This window comes from Uranotaenia lowii, chromosome 2 (assembly GCF_029784155.1).
Source record: "Uranotaenia lowii strain MFRU-FL chromosome 2, ASM2978415v1, whole genome shotgun sequence".
NCBI lineage: Eukaryota > Metazoa > Arthropoda > Insecta > Diptera > Culicidae > Uranotaenia > Uranotaenia lowii.
This window is the reverse complement of record NC_073692.1, coordinates 103,091,157-103,105,125: the sequence shown is the minus strand read 5'-3', so window position 1 is coordinate 103,105,125 and position 13,969 is coordinate 103,091,157. Positions and strand designations below refer to the sequence as shown.

Sequence of the window (13,969 nt, the reverse complement as noted above, 5' to 3'; positions counted from 1 at the left end):
TGATGATTAAAAAACAATTAAAAACCAATTATATCAAACAAACGTAACGGAGACAAGAAACGGAGACAGTGGAATGGAGAGGAAACACAAGAATAAGTGTTAGACTGAGTCGATTTGGGGTCATTTTTGAATTTCTCAAACCCTGGGGTCTAAAAAGTTTCGTCTTGGTCCAAAACTCATCCATGATTTTTTGCAGAATTTTTAAGTTACGTTTACATGAGTACATTTGAACTTTTAGGTTTGTATGGGAAAATTGAGTATTTTGTACTGAAAAATCAACATCACTTTCAATTTTTCTGTGGAACCAAGCCAGCTGACAGTTTTTGTGCCAATTTATAAAATTCCAAAGGGAAATTTTCCGCTGAACAACTTTGTAGAAAACCGTAACTTGGTATCTTATTAGACAAAAAAGTTATTAGCTGTTTAGAAGAGGTATGTCTTTTCGCATTGATGAACAATAAATTCAATTGACATCCCTGCTGGGTGCCTGGCGAGGTATTGCATGGCTACTTTTCATGCTATACTTCGCGAGACTCCAGGAGTGATGTCAATTGATTTTTTTTATTTATCAATGCGAAAAGACATACCTCAGTTAAACAGCTAATAACTTTTTTGCCTAATAAGATACCAAGTTACGGTCTTCTACAAAGTTGTTCAGCGAAAAATTTGCCTTCGGAATTTTATAAATTGGCTTAAAAACTGTCAGCTGGCTCGGTTCCACAGAAGAAAAAAAAAATGATGTTGATTTTTCAGTACAAAATATTCAATTTTCCCATACAAACCTAAAAGTTCAAATTTACTCATGTAAACGTAACTTAAAAATTCTACAAAAAATCATGGATGAGTTTTGGACCAAGACGAAACTTTTTAGACCCCAGGGTTTGAAAAATTCAAAAATGACCCCAAATCGACTCAGTCTAATAAGTGTTAATAGTAGAAAGGAATGAGCATAAAACTATTAATCGGGCATTTCTCTTGAGCTTACTTTTTTAAGTGTGGAATAGTTTTGTTCATATTACTAAGTATACCGTGGTTGATTAAATTAATAAAACATTTTTTAGACATTCGTTGCATGAAATCTAGCACAGCATACTCGTTGCAGACATTAGACACTCTTTAGAGCAAGTTCACTGGTGTTGGGAAAAAGTGGTAGAAATTTTGACACTTACGGCACATTTTGAAAATTTTGCCATGTAAAAACATTTTCAAGATCTGTGGCCTTCAAGTTTTTTTACAACACGTGTTGTATTGTCGCATGCTGTGATGAAAAAATAGCAATATTTCTATCACATACGGCTGAAATAGAAACAGTGTTGTAAAAAAATACAACGCCCCAAGATCTTGAAAACATTTTTGCATGGTAAAATTTTCAAAATGTCAAAATTTCTACCACTTTTTCCCAACACCAGTGAACTTGCTCTTAACTATGGGAAAATAATGTTTTAAACCACATTTACGAGTCTGTTAATTTTGAAGGAAAATGATTATAAAAATCTTTTTTTTTTTTTGTTTTTCTGGGTAGGCGCGGCAGTCCATTTTGACAGGGATTCAGTTTCGGCCTTAGTTTATACGTTTTCGATTTTTGCTATGACGCAGTAGCAAACTTTTACTTTATAAACAAACGAAATCGTAACCCGGCACGATGTAAATATATAGGTACTTGTACCACTCCACTATGGGATTTCAGGCAGCAAAAAGTAAAAAATCAACTTAATCGTTATGATATTTGTCATTAGGTACTTGTTCGTTGCGTTACTTTCAACTAAGATATCCTCAATAGTTCAGATCATTGCCATAACTACTTATCGTTTCACAGGCAACAGACTTAGAAAATTCTGAAAAATATACTGCACTGCAGATCTACTGATATTCAATTCAATTTTTCTACTATACAAAAAAATTGTGTGTGTTGATAAAAAATATTAAGAAAAAAACGAATCAATCAGGTGGGCTTGTTTACTACAGGATTTCCGACATCCGTGTATATTTGTGGCCAGCTGGCCGAGCATCGTTTTAATCTTAAAATGTCGATATTTTAAATTGTTCAAAATTTTTTTAAATTTAAATGAGTTTATGGAAAAGTTGGTTATTCCAAGATTATTTTAATTTTTTTAACCCAGTAGCAATTAGTTAACTGAATTGCATACTTTAAGGGTATGACTTTAAAAAATCCAATTTATGGTTTATTTGATGACAATGATGAAAACATATAACCGTAAGTTAAAATTACCTTTAATAACCTTGATGACTCACTGATCATGCTATCCAGCCAGACCCAGGGCCAGATAAAACCATCGGGGGGCTCGGGGCAATTTTTCTCGGGAGCCCTATAAATTGATTTTTTCATATACCAGAAAATACATAAGTTCAACATATTGCCTTTAAATAACCGTAATGTCTGCGTAGAAGGCAGTTTCTGGTATCTTCAAACAATAATTGTTAAACCATCACGGGCAAACATCGCAAAACAGTCAATAGAATAATCGAAATTATTTATGATTTTTATGATTAGAGCTGTTAAATGCAAAATTGAATTCGCAATTTATTCAATATCTCTAACAATAATTAAATTCTCTGGTTGGAAAAATTCAAATATATCCTACAAATAAATTTAAAAAAAAAACTAACAAAATGTTTTTCATTTCATCATTGTGTATCATAGTAAGTGCTTCATCGAAAGCAGAATAAACATTTTTCTGATGACAATTTAGAAGTAACATTAAAATTTGAGACCTAGAATTCAAAATTTAAAAAAATAAACAAAATAATTCAACTTTATAATCCATGAAGATACAGATGTCAAAGTTCAAGAGTAAAATTTAAAACCATGAATCGGATTTTATTCAGAACCACAATTCAGAATCTCTAATTTCGAATAAAATTCAGAAACGAATGCCACAGGGATGGCAAAATGTCGTTAATAAAAAAAATATAGATTTTAGGAAAAAAAAAACTACAAATAACATTAAAATACAAAATTGAAAGTCAAAGTTACAATCAGAGCCAAAACAAGAATTTCAAATTGTATATCAAATCAATCAAATAAATCAAATATTAAAACCAGAATCTTTTCTGAAAACTTTATTCTAAATGTGACAAGAATTGAAAACATTAATTCTAAATGGTGATAAGATGTTCAAAACTCCGAAATAATCAAGTAATTAAGTAATCAAAAATCAGATAAAGAATTCAAATAAGTTTAGTACCTTCAAAAATGATCTCGAGTTTTCAATACTAAGAAAAATCACGAAACTGAAGGAACACCACAAGTCTTGAAAATCTCAATGAATTTAATCTCTGTTTTAAAATCTAGAAGAAGACATGATGAGAAAAATAGAAATATTTATTTTTAAGAATCACTCATGGAAATTTGCAATTCAACTACGATTTTTTTAATGATGAGTATAATTTGAGAATGGACGGTCAATTGGAAAATGATATGCTGAATTCAGGATATTTACTTCAGCAGAGGATAAATATTAAATAGAAATACCACAGTATCAGTAGTACATATAAGACTTTGGTTCTATCAATTGGAAAAGTTTTAATTCGAATTTCAAATCTTATACTGGATTTGAAATAGAAATTCAATAGAGAGACTCAGTAAGAGCGATTGGTCAAATTTAAGCAACTACATCAGTTTTTCTACATTCTCGTTGTTTTCTACAAAATTGATTATGGGAAAGAGGGTGCAATGCATACAATAATTTATCATTATTTATGCTTATACTAATGCTTTTAAAGTAAGCATCCTAAATTGCCTATTTTTATTTATTTTATTTCTAGCAAAGCTCTAGAAAACTCACAATTGCGAATGATTTGCAATGTTTTTTTTTCATTATCTTTAATTTTATTTAAATTTAAACTATACCTGATTATTACCCGGTTAAAATTCTAGAGTGTTTATTGAAAAAGTCTTAAATTAAATAAATTGGAGAATGCGAAAACAAATGTCCAGAATTTGTTTTGAAAATAAATCCTGTTTTGATAAGCCAGATTAAATGCGGGAAAAATTCTATAATGTTTATTCTAGGGGCCCCTCTTAACTTATATTACAGTGAAACTATTCGAGATATTGATTCCGGGGGGGCCTTTGGTGTTATAATTTCAATTTTCTAGTTTTGTTTTCGTTAATTTCTAGAATTAAAGTAGTATGATTAAAGTAATGTTAATATCTCTTTTGAGGTGGGAGCTGGCCGGGGTGCCCGGGGCAATTTTATCTAAGCATAATTTTTGTTTACCTGTTTGTTCGAAAACGTTCACAAACTCTGAATAAAATTCATTTTGGATCTAGCCCCCTCGATTGGTTTGGGCCATATATAACAAAAGAAAGCTACAGCTCGATCCAGTACGTTTTATTCAATTTTGGAATGTTCAACAAGAAAATGTTACTATTAGTGAGGTGGGAAAGCGTCTCCAGGCATATGATACTGTGATATTCAATCGAATTCAAAGCACTTCTATAGTGGAAGTGCATGGTGAATATGGTGATGAAGTATCTAAAGGAGGGCGGGAATTGTTGATTGTTGATAATAAAATCGACATTTTGAGCAATAACCTGGAAGAATCCAAAAACGTTGTTAAGAAAAATAATAACCCAAACTAAAAAGTGTAGAAAATAGCAGCTTTTTTGTTCTATATGGCCAAACGAATCGTCATCTTTACCTTCAAAATGCATTCTATTCAGAGTTTGTAAATGATTTTGAACGGAAAGGTAAACAAAAATTATATTTAGAATTAAAAAAAAACGATACTGTACTGTTTCGGGGTCTGGCCGACCAACCCCGAAATATTACCAAAACCTTTCAAAAAAGTAAGCAAAGCCTGTTCTGGTCAGTAAATCATCAAGGTCATTAAAGGTAATTTTAACTAATGGTTGTTTGTTTTTATCATTTTTGTCTAATAAACCATAAAGTGGATTTTTTAAGTCATACTCGAGAAGTATGCAATTCAGTAAACTAATTCCTACTGAGTTAAGAAAAAATTAATAAAAAAATTTAAAATGATCTCGAAATAACCAGCTTTCCATATAACTCATTAAAATTTAAAATGATTTTGAGAAACTGAAAATATTGGAATTTTACAATTAAAACGATGAGTGGATTTTTATTTTTGCCGTCACGGAAATTATAGGAGAAATGTCTGACGGGAGACACGGCCAGGCTTCGGACGACTCCTGAGGTGTCACTCATTAGTGCAAGAGCAAAGCTTCACAAAGAGGAGTGGAACCCACGCTCTTCTGAGCGCTAATACCGCACACACTCTGCTCATGCTTCCCGAAAATAAATGTTCGACACTCACTTACATGAGTGATGTGTGCTCCGTCAGTGTAGCTCTTAGAGCGTGCTCTTAGGGAAATAAAGTGTGTTTTTAGGAAACTTTCCTTCCCATCATCTGCATAGCAAAAAAAGACGTTCATTAATGGAATTCTCAGCGCTTTGAATCAAAGCGTGTAAGCGCTTGGTGCCGAGGTTCAAATTCCAATGGTTTAATGAAATGTAATGTAATGTAAAGTTATCGTTTACAGCTACTCAATAACATATATCTACATTATTATGACAATAGATGAATGGGGAAAATTTCATTATCAAATTAAAAAAAAAACTTGTACCGTAAAACGGGGTAACTTTGATCACCGGGGTATTGGACAAATGGATAGGAACCCTATCAAATCGGTAACTTTGAAGAAAAAATGAAAATGGAAATAGTGGGAGAACCTAGGATAATGTGTGAAGGTAAAAGTTCATTTGTATTTTGATGCTCAAACTATTTAGCAATTATTATAATTTTTGCCCCTAAATGTATGCGGCACCATTGTTATTTTTTTTAGTTTATATATTTTTGTATCCTTTATGATCAAGAAAACTCGTAATAACCGTCAGAATAGAGACTGATCAATGTCACCCCAAAGCATCAAATTCTGAACAGAGACGAAAATGATTTTTAAATCAAATTCAAAGTAGTCAAATAAATTTCTGCATCCATGTTATACGTTCAAAGGAGTGCAGTAATGGTTTTAAAAATATAAAACATGCCACATACCCCTTAACAGAAACAATAATCGAAATATATTGAAAAAAGTGATCAATCTTACCCCGGATTACGGTACGTACATCTTGATGACTGTTTGATGTCACTTGACTTAGAAATTACATAAAACATCTGGCACTGCCATTTTTTAAATCTCTGGGGGAATCGTATGGATTATTTGAGAATTTCACAACTCGCTGAAAATCACATGTTAATCATTTGAATATTCATAATGCATATTAATATTAAACTATGTTTCGGAAAACCGACAAAGTCCCACAAAGTCAATTTTCGGCAAAAAATCTTGAACTACGGTCCCTCACAATTATAAGCCACTTTACGTTTCATTTTCCCACTAATTTTTCGTTTATTCGGGTGTTAGTAGACCAAATATCTAGCTTTGCGTGAATTTTAGTCATTAAATACATCCTCTTTCAGTTCAAGTACCGTCAAACGGGGCATCATGTAACAGCGGGGTTAGATGCATCATTTGATTACTACAGCCCTGTTTTATTTTTAATTTTATATAATGCAATCAAGTTATCTTTTAATGCCTACAAAGTGATGATGAAATAATTTCTCACATCTTAAGTTAGTATTTTGAAGTTTTTTCATTTTCATTTAAAATTAAAAAAAAATCTCCAATACATGTACAAATTTTAACATTTTTCGATGCCGTAAAATGCTTTCCCCAGTATGACGGAATGGTTTAATGATATCACCTACAAACTGTTTTCTAGTTTAATTTTTTTGTAACTGTCGGTATAAAAATACTTTTCGAGCCATCTCCAAACTTTTTTAAATTAATATTTTCATAATTCAATTACCAGTCTAGGGTAACATGCAACAAAATGTCAATCGAAGAGACACCTTGTAAATCTCGTTTCCATGTGCTGGAATATGATCGTTTTGCATCACGCGTTTGTCAGCATTGAAATTTCATTCATTCAAACATTTAATTCTATGATTTTAGCTTGTAGAATTTTTTAAAGTATTTTTTACCCCTAAATGTATGCAGCATCCTTATGTTCACAAAAAATTCAAAAATTAGTTTCAACAGATCCTAAATTTACTGCAATTGGTGTTTTTATGCGTAACGGTTTTTATGGCATCAAAAATTTCATTTCATCAATTTATCAAAAACAATACATTTATATACGTTTTAATTAGATTTTTCATTTTAAACTAAGTTTGTTGCAAGTTACCCCTGTTTCTTAGTATAGTGAAAATCGAATGTTTTTTGAAAATTAAGAATAACTGAAAAACCAATAATTTTTCTCACTACGCCAATTTGATATCCCATCAATCTTAAAACTTTTGATGCATAAAGGTTATTATAATCTGTGGACGTGGGTTATTTAGAAGCCATTTTAGTTGAAAAGTGTTGCATGTTGCCCCAGTTGACGATATGTTATTATTTTAAATTTTGTTAAAAAATAACATGATGTACCGAAACAATTAAGCGTTTTTCAAAAACGCATATATTGGTCAAAATTGTAGTCCGTAACAATTGTTAGTCACATAAAAGTCCATGACAACGACTTGTTTCTGGCAAACATTTAGGGGCATTCTTTGTTAGTGTATATGCTAGTAGGTATTGATTTTATTTCACGAATTCAAAACAATCTAAATCCAAAAAAAAAATCTTGTTGATAACACCTTCGATACTAGCTAGCGGACTGTAAAATTAACTTTCAATGTTCAATCAGCACCACTATACAGCAGATGACTTATGCTACCTTTACCACCGTGGGGGAGCAATTTTGTTTCACCCGGTAAAGGCCTTTCGGATCGGTTCTAAGCGTGACTTGTTTGATTTGTTGTTTGATGAAAACTTATATGTAACCAAAGTGTATTAGAGTATATTGTTCTCATCTGTTCCGGCTTGATTTTATTATTTTTTGATTCATCTTCCAAAAAAACAGCTGGATACGAACCAAAGCGAACAGCACCATCAATTAATTACTTTGACGCACATTGTGTACACCTTAGGAGTACTCTATAGGAGACGCTCTTATAGAGCGCTCATTTCAATTTTGAGTGTTTTGTGAGTGACGAAAAACGCTCCCTGTGTGTATTGTCACTCCGCTCCAATCGACCACTCTTGCTCCGCTCAATACAAAATTTAAAGAGTGGAGCTGATTTTTACACCGCTCTTGTTGGGCTCTGAAAAGAGTCCGAAGCCTGGACACGGCGTATTTTTTTGAATATTTTTCAACATCAATTTTCAGCTAATCTGTTCCCTGAAATTTGAACTAAAAAGGTGGATTCATTTCTCCACAAAAAAACTTATTACTTTTGTAGGTTTTAATACATGGTTTTTCTATCAATAACAAAAATAGCCATGGGTGTACAGATCCACCGCGATTCATTGGCGCACTTAAGGCTTAGAATATTTGCTCTTATAAATTCAGATGAAAATTTTTGAAATAAATAAATATAGTTATTCATCATGGTTATACCGATTCACTGCAGTTTCTTCAAAGATTGGGCTTTTTGCAAAAGTTGAAGAACGTTTTTTTTTGGCAAATCTTCACTGTAGCAAACCTAAAACCATGTCTTTATGTGTGCAAATAAAATTCTGTACTGATCGTGAAGTAATCATAAGATAACCTCAATTTATACTTATAAAATTTTCATTTCAACTCTCTAAATATTTTTTTAAAACAAGTGTTTTTTTAAGCTTTTGGTACTGGTAATTTCCATGTATTTCAAATAACATTGAAACTGTTATAAATATTATTGTTTTCCTTGCACTAACACTGACATATTGTATATTCTGAAGCAAGTCGTTGAGTTAAAAAAAAAACAATAATCTTTTTTGATTTTCATTTTGTCGGGGATTTTCATCCTATTGGATGATTGATCCCATTGTCCCTAAATCTTTTTTGATTTCCGCGTGTTATTGATTTATAAATTACTTATGCGTTTATTCCAGCATAACAATTATTTACAATATTTGCCATGGTCATCTTCAGACCTTTCAAATCGGCTTAAATGACGTAAGTTTTGTGCTGAGGTTGAAAGGTGATCAGTCAATATCAAAACACAGCAATTATGAGTTCTGAATCCAAGCTTTGAATCGATTTGTTTCTGTGTTCAAAAGCTAAATCTGAAATCCAGTTTTAGTCTTTTTTTTTGTCCACATTTTCATTATTTATTTTGCCATATATTTTAAAGTTACATATTACATTGAAATGCATCAGTGCATATTTATCTCATAATTTGGTTGATTAGGGGAACTGGGGGTAAGACGACCACGTTAAGAAGAATCTCTTATTACTCGTAAATTAAGAATGCAATCCAGTAAATTCGACAATAGTTTTGAAAAGGAGACTGTTCTTCATCAGAAATATAAAAACAGAAACAATTATACCAATTATATACGTCTTAATCGTTGAATTTTGAAAGGCTTTCTAAAGTATGATTTCCATTTCGTTTGGGGCAAAGTGCGCATATGTGTGTATCTAAACGCGCCGTTTAACGTTTAATAACTGTTTATTGATTCAAGTGTCTCCGAAAGTGTTCGCCAGGTAAAAACACTTCTATTCTACTTCACTGATGGAAAAATGTATTGCTACGCGCAGTGCTGAGAGATATACAGACATTCTTGAGAAAAGTTAATTAAATCTATACTAAATTTAGAAATTTTCTATATATTCGTTAATATTTGTGTGAATGGATTTAACCGACACTCGGTCATTCGTCCGAGCCCTGGACCAGATCGCACAATATTAAAGTTATGTTTTCCAATTCAACATATAAATGTCTTTCAATTTGTTGTGATGAAAACTGCATATAAATTTTAGCAAATATGAAACATGCTTAAAGATAAACAGACATGGCGCGTTTTGCTGTACCTAGATATGTTTTTTCAAAAATCGTTCAAAATAACAGAAAAAAAAATGAATAAGGAATTTTTTCGTTGTGTGATGATTGTCAAGATCAATGTTCATCATTGAAACAGATGGCAAGTTTTTTATTGCTGATAAATGCAGTAATTCCTTACGAGAAAAGTTGAAAAATTGCAAGAAAAGTTCCTAAAACATTTTGTTTTCGTTTTTTGTCAAATTTACGTAATATAGAAAACTTAGAAGGTCCACAAATGTTTATAAACAGATGATAGTGTAAATTGAACAGACTGGCATTTTCAGAAATGATGTAAAATGTTTATTTCGTGAAATACTGATGGTGGTGCATCTTGCCCGCTCTGCGCATTTTATACCCAGTTTCCCTATCAATTTATAGAAAAATGTGTTTTTCGAAAAAAAAACCTTGTATACCTTGTACATTTCTAAGTACTATGGCGTATTTTTCCTGTTAAAAAAAACCAGGGGATTTCGAACGATAGGCATGAGCGATGATCGTTTTGATAAAAAAAAAAAAAGTTGCTAGATCGGGAGAGACGTTCAAATATTTTGCCAGATATTTTGAACGTTTTTTGGTTTGATTATCCAGATGCCTTCAAAATACCCTGAGCAAATGTCAGTCGAGACACGCTCATCTAAGAAGGCCATGAAGGCCGCTACCCGTAGAACGCTTGTTAAAGCAGAACGTGTAATCTACGGGATTCCAAGAACCACACAGAATTGCTACTTATGTAGCTTGCACTAATTGTTTCCTTAAGGATAAATTTTTTTATCTTGTTTGGAATCAGTCCAAATGCCTTAAACACAAAAATATGAAAAAATCAGCTTTCGTAAATCTTGACAATGTCCATCGTCGATTCTCCTCTGCAAGCGTAGCAGATGCAGATAAAATTTCACCTAACTTTTGGGAGATTTTTTATTCTGATAGAATCAAGAGTTGCTTTATGCTTTCATCCTCAAAAGTGCAATGGAAAATTTAGCCAATTTGAAAGAGCTAACCAACAACGAATACCTACATACTACATACAAAGTTATTAAGATACTTTTAAGCCCGGTTACGTTCCCAGACCCATATAAATACTAAACAAGTTCAAACGTGGCTCCAGAGAGTTCACTAAACGTTTTAGCCCTTCCAGATATACGACCATTAAGCAATAAAGTAGCGCTCTAACTGAAACTCACCACAAGCCCAGCTTTTTTATACTTAAAGCTGCTAGAAACATCAGCAGATCTTTAAGTATAAAAAACCACAAAATTGCTGCAAAAGTGGCAGTAGCATAATTTCCATATGAACTCTAGAAACCACAATCGATAAGGTTTTTAATGCCTTAATCGTAGATATACAGTCAAGAATGACTTGGTTAAAAAAAAAGGAAAACTTTGTAAAATCGATACCAAAAACCCATAGAACTCAGAGAAAACAAATAAAACATGTTTTTATGCTTTCCGACAAAGGTAAGTAAAGTCTGGCTGTGACCGAAAAATGGAGTGGACACTGTTGCAATAAAAAACGGTGTATCTCAGTGTTTGATACAACGAACAGTCCTCAAAAAACGAAGTAGATCGCGTTAATTTGGTAAAAATCATCCTATGTTACCAGTTTGACCACAGAAATCAAGCACAAAACTGGAATTTACATGAACAGAACTATCCCAGTTAAGAAGAAAACTGCCTCGATTAAAAAAATTTAGTAAACTTCCAACTACCACAAACGATACACAACGAGCAGCTAAAACACTTCACAATTGAAGCAGCATTCCGCTAATATGTTGCTCTCTTCGATTGAAAATATCTAAATTCGAAACTCACCTTCATCTTCCGAATCCGACATGAACGTCTCGTGGATGGTTTCCGGAGCAACGATTTTGAACTTCTCGTCCACAGTTTGAGTGACACTGGTTTCCGTAACCACCTTCAGCGTCTCCACCACCGTAATATAGCCGAGTTTGTCGGCTATGGACAAAGCCGTTTGACCACTATTGGTCACAGCTTCCGGATTAGCCTTTTTCTTCAACAACAAATTGATGATCAAGGTGTGACCCTGCTGCGCCGCCTGATGCAACGGGGTGTGGCCAATGTTGGTCTTCATTTCGATGTTAGCATCGTTTTCGAGCAGGAACTTAACCATATTGATCTGACCAAAGTGGGCCGCCACGTGGAGGGGAGTGAAGCCGGTCTTTGTCGAGGGATCAATCTGGGCCCCCTGATCCAGAAGGGTCTTAGCAATATCACTATGGTCTTCTTGTGCGCAAAGATGCAACGGAGTGAGTCCGTTTTTGGCAGGGTGGTTGGGATTGGCACCATTTCGCAACAACAGGTCCGACATGTCTCGGTGTCCTTCCTGGGCGCTCAGGTGCAGCGGAGTGAATCCGGTTTTGCTTTCCGCGTTGGCGTCGGCCTTGTACTCGATGAGAGTATTGGCGATGTCCATTTGATTCTTCTTAGACGCGATGTGCAACGGAGTGTGGCCGTTTTTGGCCGGAGAGTACGGAGATGCACCCTTCTCGAGGAGCAGTAGCGCAACCTTCTGATGATCGTAGTGACTAGCAACGTGCAACGGCGTTACGCCATTCTTTCCTTGGACGTCCACCTTGGCTCCTCGATCTAGCAGGAGCTGGGCACACTTCAAGTTACCATACTTGGCCGCCAGATGAAGCGGGGTGAAACCTTTCTTCGTGACAGCTTCCATGTTGGCATCGTTGTCCAAAAGAGCAGCAGCCACATCATCCTGACCTTCCTTGGCTGCGATGTGCAGTGGAGTGTAGTTATCCTTGGTGACCGAGTCGATTTTGGCTCCGTGCTGCAGCAACAGCATCACGATGTCAACGTTTCCGATTCTGAAAGATAAATTGTAGAATTTGAGTATTTTAAACTTGCTTGGGAATGTGATTCGTGATGCTTTGTAAACTTTGTTAGTCTATTTACTTCAAGGAACCTACTTGAAAAAAAGATCAAAGATTTCATAACCGAGAATTATAATGAAATTTCCGTTTCTAAGATTAAGATAACAGCATAATATTTCAGATTTCAGATTTCAAATTCCAGATTTCAGATACAGATTTCAGATTTCAGATTTTAGATTCAGATTTCAGATTTCAGGTTCAAATTTTTGATTTCAGATTCAGATTTCAGATTCAGATTTCAAATTCAGATTTCAGATTCAGATTTCAGATTCAGATTTCAGATTTCAGATTCAGATATCAGATTCAGATTTCAGATTCAGATTTCAGATTCAGATTTCAGATTCAGATTTCAGATTCAGATTTCAGATTCAGATTTCAGATTCTGGTTTCAGATTTCAGATTTCAGATTCAGATTTCAGATTCAGAATTCAGATTTCAGATTCAGATTTCAGATTCAGATTTCAGATTCAGATTTCAGATTTCAGATTCAGATTTCAGATTCAGATTTCAGATTCAGATTCCAGATTCAGATTCAGATTTCAGATTCAGATTTCAGATTCAGATTTCAGATTCAGATTTCAGATTCAGATTTCAGATTCAGATTTCAGATTCAGATTTCAGATTTCAGATTCAGATTTCAGATTCAGATTTCAGATTCAGATTTCAGATTCAGATTTCAGATTCAGATTTCAGATTCAGATTTCAGATTCAGATTTCAGATTCAGATTTCAGATTCAGATTTCAGATTCCGATTTCAGATTCAAATTGCAGATTCTGGTTTCAGGTTCAGATTTCAGATTCAAATTTCAGATTTCAGATTTCAGATTCAGATTTCAGATTCAGATTTCAGATTAAGATTTCAGATTCAGATTCAGATTTCAAATTCAGATTTCAGATTCAGATTTCAGATTCAGATTCAGATTTTAGATTCAGATTTCAAATTCAAATTTCAGATTTAGATTTCAGATTCAGATTTCAGATTCAGATTTCAGATTCAGATTTCAGATACAGATTTCAGATTCAGATTTCAGATTCAGATTCCAGATTCAGATTTCAGGTTCAGATTTCAGATTCAGATTTCAGATTCAGATTTCAGATTCAGATTTCAGATCCAGATTTCAGATTCAGATTTCAGATTCAGATTTCAGATTCAGATCTCAGATTCAG

At 33.5% G+C, this 13,969-nt stretch overlaps 1 protein-coding gene across 9 annotated transcripts in view; it reads right to left on the bottom strand.

Moving 5' to 3' along the window:
- The window catches only part of LOC129746740 (ankyrin-3-like), a 308,202-nt gene that overhangs the window by 99,287 nt on the left and 194,946 nt on the right, over window positions 1-13,969 (bottom strand). For all 9 annotated transcript variants that reach the window (XR_008737362.1, XR_008737363.1, XM_055740602.1 and 6 more), the window contains exon 6: window positions 11,709-12,736. Coding sequence is in view for 7 of the 9 variants with exons in the window: in XM_055740602.1 (XP_055596577.1) it covers window positions 11,709-12,736 (1,028 nt within the window). In the remaining 2 variants the exon portion in view is untranslated. The remainder of the gene's footprint in view (window positions 1-11,708; window positions 12,737-13,969) is intronic.